Source organism: Egretta garzetta, unplaced genomic scaffold (genome assembly GCF_000687185.1).
Source record: "Egretta garzetta isolate BGI_Z169 unplaced genomic scaffold, ASM68718v1 scaffold229, whole genome shotgun sequence".
In the NCBI taxonomy this organism is placed as follows: domain Eukaryota; kingdom Metazoa; phylum Chordata; class Aves; order Pelecaniformes; family Ardeidae; genus Egretta; species Egretta garzetta.
In genome coordinates this window covers 1986356-1998679 of record NW_009270000.1, presented here as the reverse complement: position 1 = coordinate 1998679, position 12324 = coordinate 1986356, and the positions used below count along the sequence as shown (strand labels likewise).

At 46.2% G+C, this 12324-nt stretch overlaps 1 protein-coding gene across 1 annotated transcript in view; it reads right to left on the bottom strand.

Annotated features, from left to right (window-relative positions):
* Positions 1 to 4773: 4773 nt before the first annotated feature.
* Positions 4774 to 12324, bottom strand: part of CABLES1 (Cdk5 and Abl enzyme substrate 1) — a 37212-nt gene continuing 29661 nt past the window's right edge. The window contains exons 7-9 of the mRNA XM_009647645.2: positions 7652 to 7758; positions 6514 to 6721; positions 4774 to 4950 (exon numbers count right to left, since the gene is read on the bottom strand). Of these exons, the coding sequence (XP_009645940.1) occupies positions 4810 to 4950; positions 6514 to 6721; positions 7652 to 7758 (456 nt within the window). The 3' untranslated portion in view covers positions 4774 to 4809. The remainder of the gene's footprint in view (positions 4951 to 6513; positions 6722 to 7651; positions 7759 to 12324) is intronic.

The window sequence follows — 12324 nt, the reverse complement described above, 5'->3', positions numbered from 1 at the left end:
CCTGGAGCATCCAGCTAAACAGTGTAGCAAAGGCAAGGGTCCTAGCTGGTTTAAGATGCTGCTCAGCAAGATTACGGGAAAGGGTGTATGACAGGCTAGAGGAATGTGTAGAACGGGTAAATTAACTTCTGGTGGTAGCCAATACTTAGCTTTTGCCAAGGGAAGGAATCATTTGCTGCTCAAGTCAGCAGCAACTTCAGCAACTTTCTGGTATTCCCTGCCTTGCTTTGCCGATACACAGGTCGTTTTCCAGGATCCAGTTCCTGCTTTTTCCCAATAGCACATGGTAAGTGTTGCTTCTCCTCTCACCGTTGGCCCTGGTATTTGCTCTTGGGATCTGGGCAAGGTGGGGTTTTTTTGTTTCTAGTGGCTGGAAAGCTCCTCTGAGCTCACCTGGACTGGCAGGCCACAGGCTGAGGCAGGGAGTCTCCGGCTGTACGGGCTCACAGCGAAGTGGGTCGGAAGGAAGAAGGTTCAGGCTTTCAGGAAGGCCTTTTTGCTGGTGTGCAACTGCCTTTGAAGGCATGCACCTCAAGTTTCTTTTTCCTCTCCTTTCTGCACCCCCACCCCCACCCCCCCACTACAAAGTTTACAATGGAAAATGAACAAATCAAGTTCAAATCTGCCTCCCACATTCCTTCCCCCCCTCCCCAAAGGTGCAACCTGGGACAGATTTCAGCCTCAGCTGCTGTGATTGCTCAGTCTCTCACCTCGCTAAACTACTTTCACCTTTCCTTTTTTTAAAAAAAAAATGTTTAATGTAGGGGCCTGGTGCCAAAATCCTTTAGCATCGTGGGAAGGTGTTATCATCTCCAAACAAACTACTCCTCACCGCTTCCAGGGAAGACTTACGCTGTGGGCTCCATATTTCAGGAGATTGGCACAAGTAGCTGAAATGACATCATTTAAAGACATTGCAGGCTATCCCAAAGAAGCCATTGCCTGTTAATGAGCAGTTTTGGAAAACGAGTAGCAAAGCATTTTTCGGTATATTTGTATGTTCTGGGGTCTGTGTAAATCCAGCCAATGTTCACATTGCCACAAATATGATTTACAGCTGAGGGTCTCTAGAGAACCCAGACAGGCATGGGTGGAGATAGGGAGCCAAATCTTTTGCATAAATTTATTAATGTACAATGAAAATATATGGTAAATGGGTGTCGTTAGGTGAGAGCACCTAGCTAGATGTCGGATCTATGGGGTGTCATAGGTGGGAAAAAATAGCTTGAACGCCAATAGGGGGTGGATAATCAGGTGTGCAACGCGTGAGTGTCCCAAACTGAACTTTCAACCTCCCAGGCGGAAGCGGCTGCTTGTGAACTACAACCGGTACGGGGGCCAGTTGTAAATTTTACTACCACCTGGACTAAACCAAGGTGGCACATCCCAAATTCTCCAGTGAACAAGGGGTCATGAGACACAAGCAATGCTGAGGAGCCTGCTTGTGCCTCGTCCTCCTGCACACCGATGGTTTGGACTGGGGGAACCAGGGCCTGGCAGCTGGTGCCAAAAAAGGCTTAAAAACCCCCCCCCCCCCCAACCCCAAAACAATGGTCTGGGCAGAAGATTAAGGTCTTGGTTAGAGGAAAGCTCCTGGAAGTGAGGGCTCTGCAGGCAGATGAATGCTATGAGATGGCAAGGGCCCTCAGGCAATCCCTCCATTGGCTTATTTGGTTTGACAAACCCAAAACCATTTGACACATACAGATGAGAGAACGGAATAATTTTACATGCTGTCACTGGTGGAAAAGAGTCTGGGTTTTGCAATTTTTTTTAAACTTTTATTTATTTTTTTAGAAAAGGAATAAACTCTGCATGGTAGAGTGTACGGTATATCATTTCAAAACAGAACAAGTGATATGGAATGGATTATTTTCCCAAACTATTTGAAGTTGAACCTAAAATCATTTGTAAATCAACACTCATTACCATGTAAGACAAAGGCAAACAATCAACATGTTTTTTGTTTGGTACAGATTTCCTCTACCACTTCAGCCTGAATTTTCCCAGGGTTGGGGAGAGAAGGGGGGCAAATCCTGCCCGTTGTCCTAACCATAACTGTACTGACCAAGCTTTGTGCTCTGAGATCTAGCATCATATGGCTTTATATACGTTCCTAAGTGAACAGTGCAACATCATCACCATCTTAAGTGTTTATTCCACATTCAAACTGTAACTGAACATCACTCCGAAACCCTTTCCCGCCCCCAAAACAATGATGACGACGAGAACAACAACAAAAAGCAGAAAGTCTCCAGCAATCAGATTTCATCCCAGAAATCTGTGTAAACTGTAGATCAGGGTTGGGTAGCAGCACAGAAGACAAAAGATGTGACAGCGTGATTCGATAGCGTCTCTAAAGACTACTGTAAGACTGTCATTCTTTAGTCTGCATCTTGCAATCACAATTTGCTTTTTCCCTGCAATACTATAAAGCAACGTAAAAAAAAGAAGAAAAAATCAGACTCAAAAGCAAAAGGTAGAAGCTTTTACGGAAAGGTAAAGCTTCTGCTTAGCCTTGAGTGGTCACTATTAGAAACAGATCTCTGCAATCAGAAGCAAATCTTGAACGTATATACACAATTTCGGTGGGAAGGGATGCAGCCAAGGATAGAAGCCCTCCTGGCAGACCCACAGACCGTTTTGGCTTGTAGGTCAACGCTACACTGCCGTTCTGGGTTGAATAAACCAGCAGGGCAGCCGTAGGTGTTAGGTGCACTCCAGGCTCTTGGCTTTTCTGTTCCTTGGCTGCATGGGGGCCAGGAGGAGGAGGAGCAGGAGCGCTGGCGAGGGCTCCCCCTCCCCTCACTCCGCAGCCGGCCGAGTGATGCGTGGGTTGCAGCGGCATGGGGCGTTGCACTGGGGAGGTAGGTGCACGCTTTTCTCTTTACCCCCTCCTCCCCAATCCTGCTGGAATGTTATCTAATCAGTAATTAGATAAGTATTAACAATAACTGTAAGCTAGCATAGTCACCCTCCCCCTTAAAATGGAGGGAGAACAATGGCATCAAACGAATTCCCATTTGTCCTGACATGTGTAACCTTTCCAGATCCTACAGAGCAATCATACGCAGGCGTTTTTCATACTAGAATTTAAAGGAGTCGAAGCTGGTAAAGAAACTGGATGTTTCCTGGCCTAACTGAAGGAAAGAATAAAGCTGATGAAAGTAAGAGCGAAAGGAAGTAAGCGTTAGTGTGTTTACATCCTCTGGTATGTCCCACTTCTCTACGTTCTGCTCACAAGCCCTTTCCACACTCTGAGCAAGCACTCCCAAACTTAGAGAGGTAAGGCTTCAGCTAAAATCTCATGCCTGAGATTTTAATTTTCTTTTTTTTTTTTTTCTTATAATTACCCTAAGTATTCGACTTTACCAGATCCGTGTGAGGCATGTTGAGGGCAAGGCTTGTTAAGTGAACCAGCACAGGAGAAGATTGGACAGGGGTGTAATCTCCCAGGGTACCAACAACTGAACAATGTCCGTAAGCATGGTGCTAGCTCAGCGTGTATGTAGCATCAGGGAGCTTGGATGAAACCCTCCAGCCTTCTGGGTGTCCAGTCAGAACCAGGGAAGCTGCAAGAAGTTTTACTATAAAACTCCAGTACTGAAATGTCTAAAGGAACCGGACCTTTAACTTCAAAGGGCGCTGATTTTAGGTTTTGCACAGTCAATTCTAGTTAAAACCCAAAAACTTTAATGGTAGCTGATGCCCCTGCTGTTGGAGCCTTAAGACACCTGTTATACTGCTAAGCCCTACTCTTTTTTTTTTTTTTTTTAAATAAAACACTGTTTTAAGATACAGCACAATAAATGTGCTTATTACGCACTCTAACATAGAGCACAGAAATACAACACTACAGAGTGCAAGTCTAACCATCTCCACAGTGGGAAAAGTGCGAAGGTTAAAAATATGCATGTGGCTTAACACAAGATATTTTTAAAAAACATGACATGGAAATCTCACACTAATGCTTTCGTCTTTATCACAAACATGACTGAAAACTCAAGGTCAGTTGCTGATCCTTCTCTTGTAGTAGTAGTAGTGTAATCCTTTCAAAGGTACGATGTTGGAAAGATCAGAGAATAAAAAAACCCAAGTGTCCAAAAAATGATCCCATTTACCACTTTTCCAGTAGTTACGTTTTGCAAGAAGTAAACACGTAAGGTCACCTTGATCTTCGCCATCGGTAACTGATACACTCGGAAACAGCTAAGCCAACCACCTGGACTGAGATCAGTTCGGTGTCGCACACGCACACACACACGGATACACACACAAACACCCCACAGGAAAAAGTGCACTTTCAATTGCTGATACAAAAATAGATTGGCACATTCTTTTTGACACAGTGAAGATATCCTCTTTAAAAGCTTTTTCACGTTAAGAAGTCCTCTTGGAAATTGCAGCAGGTCTGTAGAAAAAGCGCTATGAGAATGCACTCACGTGGGCTTCCAGGGTTTGTGTGATGGAGAGAGGGGTGGTCACAGAGGCTGCCCTTCAAATTTTTGCCTACTTTTATAGCTGTAGTCCCCACAGGTAGGGTCAGTCACCACCCAGTTTCAGCACATTAACCATTTACCAACAGCTCAGTCTTCACCTGCTTTGAGAAAGTAATGACACGTAAATCTGTCAAAGCTGAGAGTCTTAATGTCGACGCAGTGTTTGCTTTATGTTGCCGGAAAAACTGTTTTGGGGGGGAGAGAGAGAGAGCGAAGTGTTAGGAGTCTGATTTTGCATTTCCAGTAGTAACTGCGGCTCAGGAGAGCCAAGCGGGAAGTCGGGAGCCCCTTCCCCGCAGGGCAGCCAGCGCTAGGAATTCTGCACCAAGCGTCTGTAGTGTGGCATCACTTCGTGCTCAGGAAGGTGGAGAGCAAACTCCAAGGCCACCAGCACCGGGAACTCAAAGGCGATCAGCTCTCGCCTGTTCAGCCGGAACTTCTCTTCCAGTTTCTGCAACAACAGCCGAGGAAGGGGGGGGGGGGAAAAAAAGTCTTTGTGAACGAGGATTTGACTTTCTAAGTGCTTTCTTACAGAGGACGTTATTCAAAACACGCATGCTGCTGTCATTAAACCTCTGCCCTGCTGGACTTGCGCGGCTCTAGGTTTAGAAAATGAGAGCAGGATGAACTGGATGTACTGATTCCTTACTGTGAAGGTGAACTTACAAAGGACGCTATTTCTGACATGTTTGCCATTTCACACATTCCATCTCCAGCAGATACGTCTTCTAACGATCACAGTGATTACCACTGCAGGAAGAGGAAGCTCCTGGCTTTCATGCAAACATTGAAAACACTTGTGTAATGGAAGACACGCACCTCGTAACTGCCCACAAACTTCCTGCGCTGCTTGAAATCACTAATTTTCCTTTCAGCATTAGACTGTGTTACAACACCCTGTTGGGGAAATTATTTCTGCTACAATTAGATGCATTTGATTCTAGTACCTCAGAGGCAGAAGGTATCATCTGCAGCAACCATAAGAACAGTGAGTAACAGGAAACAACTGTCCTCAAGGGGGATGAGATGGGTTTCAGAGTTGGCTTTCTGCTGTAACATACTAAACCTCCCATCTGCTCTGCTGTTTTCACTGGATTTTGATGCTACCAGTAGGCAACCAGCTGTTCAGGGATATTCCCCCCCCCCCCTCGCCATTTTCTTATGATCCTCCTGGCTTGCTACTTCTCTGCCCACTGGGTCTACTGAAAAGCTCAGTGTGGCTGAAGGATGGACCAATGTTTCAGGATAGCAAGGGTGGCCAGATCTTCCAACTCCCACTGGGTTGATTTTTTCTTTTCCTGGTTATTCAGAGAGCTTTCTAACAAACTCACTGTCAAGCCAGCTCTGTGACTGTGGAAGAAGTGCATGAGTCCAGTTCTGCCCCCCAACCAAGCTTCCATGTCTCTTGAACTAAGTCAGTTGGTTGTAGCCAAGCACCCTGCCCTAACTCCGTAGCGTTAAATCGGATTGGTACCTTATGGAATTACACTACCTTCTGTTAAGTCTTTCATATGGAGTGGGTGGAAGACCAAACACCTTACTCTGAAAAAAAACACTTGGGGTGAGGTGTTCCAATGGGAACACTTCTTTAAGTTTTCTTAAGCTTAACTTGATGAAAGAAATACAAACTTGGTAGTCTATTAAGACTCCCTCTGAAATTAGGATCTGCATTTACCTTACTGACACTCCTGAAAACATAATTGAAAGCAAAATTAATCACCATGATCCTGAGGGTTAACTTTTTACTTGTGTTGACTGAGAATGATGGTCAGATACCTCTCAAACCTCGCAGTATCTGACACCAGGGACTTCAATCACATCAAACAAGCTTCCCGCGCCTCTGCAGTGACACTGATCACTACTACTTTCACATAAATGTATAATAAAAAAAGGTATTTAGCTGGCCGTACATCTGGAAACCTAGAGAAGAGCGTGACCGCTGACAAGCAGGCTTGCGTAGACCACACACTGGCACTTCATGTAGAAGGAACACTGGAAACCTATGGATACGTACATCTATAAGATGCTTGACTTCATGTTTTCTGAGGTCACTGCCAATTTTGGCTGCTAAAAGAACACAGGCTCCAGCACAAAGCTTTCTATTCTGCTTGTTCAGCTTCCCCTTGAGAGCGAGCTTCTCAAAGTAGACAAAGGCCATGGCCACTGTGGGCTCTTCAAAACCACATTCTTCTTGAGCAAGCTTGCGCATTTCTCTCTTCAAGCTGAGTAAAGAGACCAGACAAGTATGCTGTGAACTGCGTTTTAAAGTATTTCTCATTTCACCCTGAGAGTCATCCTTTCAGAGATTCCTGCTTAGTCAAATGGAGGGGAAAAGGGAATCGTAATTTGCTGAGCAGGTATCTTTATGCTCTCTTTTGGGGACACATTTCACGGCACATTTTGACCTCACCCTTCCCCCTCACTGCCCCCAACAGATAGTTGTGTCAAACTATAAAAGCAACTGAAAAGCTTTGACATTTTTAGTAACAGTATTTCATCAGAGGTCTTAAGCTGCATACAATTTAGTAGCAACAGCTTGATTGCTTGTGCTCTATATACAGCTTTGCTGCTGGTTATGGTTGTTCAAATCCAAACCGACAGTCCTCCCATGTACTGCAGTACTGTCTGGTTACAGAGCAACACGACTCGGTATCCTTCTGGCCACTTCAGTCAAACAAAATTATCACCACTTCAGTGAAGCAGTATGTCTAGCCTGCTATACTAGAAACAGCGATGAAGTACTGCAAGTTTGCTGTGAAGCTGGCCACTTGTTTTGCTCCTGGCCATCCTCTCTGGACAAGGCACAAAAGTCAGCATTTCTCCTTCCTGAGTCTCTTTTTAAGCTAAGTGCCATGAGCTTAGAGACTCTGTTGTGTTATTTTTCTGGGTATTTTAGTATAGTGCATGGCCAACTCGCATCCCCTCCCATTAGATGCCATGTTTGACACCTGACCAGTGCGTGTTTGTACATCCCCCGTCTTGTTTACTCAGCCCATTAATCAAAGAAATCATCTGACTTATTCTGCACCTCTGCCAGTCCCTGCTCCTGGAAGATCAATCAGTGCTGTGCTTCCCCTCATGTACAGCAGCAATTGCCCTGAAATGTCAGACAGCTGCATCACATTGCAGCCTTGCCAAGCTTTGCAACGTACCTTCTTATTTTACTGAGGGTTAACTTGATGTGAGGGAACTTCTCCTTAAAGGTCTCATTCATGTCCTTCTTGAGATCTGATGGCTTCACATAGTCTATGACTGTGGTCTGTAACACATGGTCAAGAGAGAATTGCTCTTTTAGTTTGTAACAAACAAGATCACTCAATTCCCAAAAGTATGGAACACCAAACAAATGCCAGTCAGTCCCAATGTTTTCAGTAGAGGGGAAAATTAAGTCTGAATCAAGGCAACAGTTTGTTTGCAACTCCTCCGTCAGAACGAGTGACCTGAAACCTGAGACCGCTGTTCAGCACAAGCCCCCAGTGACACATACCTTAGCAGGATCCTCCAAGTATCACTAAGAGTGAGTTTAAGCTAAATGTGGACAGATAAAACGTAGCTGAGAAGTTTCATTACACCAAAAAAAATCATCATGACAACTGATTTGATGGCCACACTTTGTGCGCCTATCTCCATGCGGTTCTGAGACATATTGTGAGTTTCTCTCAAACTGATTCTTCAAAGGAACCACTGGTACAAATTCTTGACTCCTATAGCATACGTTTGTGATAAAACAGATAATTAGTCTACGTGGCAGCTCATTCAGTAGAGTGCAAGGTAGTAATGCTGTCATAAGCTAGGCAATAAGGGGACAAAATCATTGAGTTAGGACAACAGTCAAGTGGACAATCTATTTCCTTTACATTGAGCTTGCTATTCCTCTTTGTCACAATCTGAAGAATTTCACCAAGTAGCAAAGGATCCCCCCAGCCTCTTCCTGGCTTTGGCTGTTCTGCCCCTCAGACGGAAGCAGAGAAGAGCTCCTGCTTGGGCAGCCAGGGGACAACCTGTTCCCCAGGCACCCATCTCCCGGCCAGCTTCAGGCACAGGCAGTGGGAAAGCAGCAGTCTGCCATGCAGTGCATTCTCCTTCCAGCAAAATCATTTTTCCTTTCTAATTTCTGTTTATGATTAACCCATACTATGGCAAAGGGCTGTTAACGCTAAACAACAAGACGTGGGAAGAGGCGTGCAAAACACTTGTTGCGTGTTAAGCCTTTATAGGAGATGGAGCATCGCTGTATTCATAGAATCATTTGCTTGGAAAAGACCTTTAAGATCATCAAGTCCAATCGTATGTGTCCACTACCAAACCATGTCTTTAAGCACCACATCTACCCATCTTTTAAATACCTCCAGGGATGGGGACTCAACCACTTCCCTGGGTAGCCCATTCCAGTGCCTGATAACCCTTTCAGTGAAAAATTCTTTCCTAATATCCAATCTAAACCTCCCCTGGTGCAACTTGAGGCCATTTCCTCTCATCCTATCGCCTGTTTACCTGGGAGAAGAGATTGACACCCACTTCACTACAGCCTCCTTTCAGGTAATTGTAGAGGGCGATAAGGTCTCCCCTCAGCCTCCTCTTCTCCAGGCTAAACAACCGCAGCTCCCTCAGCTGCTCCTCATAAGACGTGCTCCAGGCTCCTGACCAGCTTCCTTGCCCTTCTCTGGACATGCTCCAGTGCCTCAATGTCCTTCTTGTAGTGAGGGGCCCAAAACTGAACACAGCATTCGAGGTGCGGCCTCACCAGTGCCGAGTACAGGAGCACGATGACTTCCCTGCTCCTGCTGGCCACACTATTCCTGATACAAGCCAGGACGCTGTTGGCCTTCTTGGCCACCTGGGCACACTGCTGGCTCATATTCAGCCGTCTGTCGACCAGTACCCCCAGATCCCTCTCCGCCAGGCAGCTTTCCAGCCACTCTTCCCCAAGCCTGTGGTTGTTGTGACCCAAGTGCAGGACCTGGCACTTGGCCTTGTTGTAACTCATACAGTTGGCCACAGCCCATCAATCCAACTTGTTCAGGTCCCTCTGTAGAACCTTCCTACCGTCAAGCGGATCAACACTTCAACCTAACTTGGTGTCATCTGCAAACTTGCTGAGGGTGCACTCAATCTCCTTGTCCAGGTTGTTGATAAAGATGTTAAACAGAACTGGCGCCAGCACTGAGCCCTGGGGAACACCACTTGTGACCAACCACCAACTGGATTTAAGTCCATTTACTACCAGCCTTTGGGCCCAGCCATCCAGACAGTTTTTTACCCAGCAAAGAGTACGCCTGTCCAGGCCATGAGCAGCCAGTTTCTCAAGCAGAATGCTGTGGGAAATGGTGTCAAAGGCTTTACTAAAGTCCAGGTACACTACATCCACAGCCTTTCCCTCGTCCACTAAGTGGGTCACCTTGTCATAGCAGGAGATCAGGTTAGTCAAGCAGGACCTGCCTTTCATAAACCCATGCTGACTGGGCCTGATTCCCTAGTTGTCCTGGACGTGCTGTGTGATGGCACCCAGGATGATCTGCTCCATGACCTTCCCTGGCACTGAGGTCAGACTGACAGGACTATAGTTCCCCAGATCCTTCCTCCAGCCCTTCTTGTAAACAGGTGTCACATTTGTCAACCTGCAATCAAGTGGAACTTCCCAGTCATCCAGGACTGCTGACAGATGATGGAAAGGGACTTGATGAATGCCTCTGCCAACTCCTTGATTATATAATAGTGGGAATCTAAATCAGGCAGAGACTGACTGCATATGCTTGCATGTTTTTTTCAATAATTAAAATAGCATATGGAAGGTCTTGGGGAAGAGAGAGTGTAATGGCTCTAGAGAGCAATTGGATGACTCTCGTTACCTGAGCATGTTCTTGTCTGGATCCAAAATGAGCATGAAGGGGAGTAAAACACACCTAACTTTTCCTCCACTTTCTTTAGGAGATATGGTACTGAAACAATGGATAATTATAGGAATTTAAAAGAAAGCAGAACATGTGTTCCCCCTGAATAGTGCTCAGTGCTATTTGAGGTAAACATACTGTAACAGAGAGTACAAAACCAATTTCTTGCTACTGGGTGTTGTTACACTCATACACACATTTTAAAATGTGGGCCATTCTGCTATCCGATCTACAGCGTGAGAAGCATCATCTGTCCAGATAACTTGCTCCCCACTATGTCCCGGCAGGTAATTCCGCTGGTCACGTCATGCACAACAGTTGTCTGCCGTCTTCCTAAGTATAAATGCTTGTGAGCCCCCTCCAACACAGTTATGTGTTAGGCCCCAGTCAAAATCTTGCTCAGTAAAGGGGATAATTTATTAAGGAAATTCAGTCCTATTACAGAATGCTGCCAGTTTTAAGAAAACATCAGAAAGGAGAAAGCCGTATCAACCCTCTTCAGTCACCCCTGCTGCCCTGCATGTGTACGGATGAGCTCCAGAGCGGGTCCGGGCAGACACGGCGGTGCTATTGAGGTTAAAAATTCATACGCCGCCTTGATGCTGAGGCAGGCAACGTGCTACCACGCCTGAATAAAAAGAAGAGAGGAAAGGACAGGGAGGAGAAACCTTGCCCTACCCAGGGTCGGAGGGAAAGGCTTCCACCGAATGTGCGGGTCTGCCTGGTTCTAATCTCGCTGAAGTCAGAAGGACATACGCACAGACCCACGCGGCCATGGCTCTTCATCACAGGCAGCTTCTCATGAGCTTCATCTCGCCTGGCAGGGCTCAGCCCTCCAAAGCAGAAGAATGAAGATCTTGCCAGCTACTCGTCTCCCTTCTTTCCCTGCGACGTTGCCGCCCGCCTGCCCACTCCTTGGTTTGTTGCCAGAGGATCCTCAGCAAGTCGGGTGCTTCTGACACACAGGTACGCTGGGAGTTTTGTGTGTTATTAAGAGGGTTCCTCCTAGTACAGCTGTAACAGGACTGTTGAAACAAGCCACGTAACATAGTTTAGACCAGTGCTGTCTGCTACTCAATGTACTGAAGGACTGGTCCATGCTGCTCTTACTTAGAGAGTCAAGGGACACGGAGCACATAAAGGTTACCCGCTATTAAATTCAAAGATGATTTTAGTTACTACTGGCATTTTCTGGCTGTCTCGGGCAGTGATAGAAAGAGCAAGCTCGGTGCTACTGTGCAAAGCTACATGACACCTTATTTCATGCTTCGCTGCAAACCTAACTGCTTGTTGTTTGCCCTCCATTACCACGGAGCTCCTTAGTTTTATCTTAATTATCTCCCTATGATCATGGGTGTTTCTGGTAGACTTGCATTCGGCTCTCTCCGGGTAATCATCTTCCCTCGCGCAGAGGGAGGATGCAATCACACACGAACCTTGCCGGCACGACAGAAACTACTTGGCTGCAGAAAGGGCACGGCAGTGGAAGGAGGGCCTGACCATCCTGCAGGACTCAGCTGCACAGAAATTATTCTGGACAGCAAGTTTCAGTTGCTTTTACCTCTAATGAGTAGGTGCCAGCATGACCCCAGCTCTGGGGGCGACTGCGCAGCGGGGGAGCGAGCCCCGGGCTCTGCCACACAGCAGCAGCAGCCCCCCGGCGTGCACCTTTCCCCACGGCCGCTCTGCAGGCACCGTCTGTTTTACCTGGGACTCCTCCAGCCCCTGGGAGGTTTGCCAGAATTCAGCTAAATTATCTTCAGAGGGGGAAAAAGCTCTTTTTAAAAAAAATTTTATTTAAAGCAAAGCACTCAGAGGCTTGAGAGTAAGCAGACAGCTTAAAACTGAAAATGGTAAGGAGGTACGGCTATTTTTAAACAGAGAGATTTGTCAGTTTTGTCCCATTGATAAGAATCTCCCCAACTCCGTATACT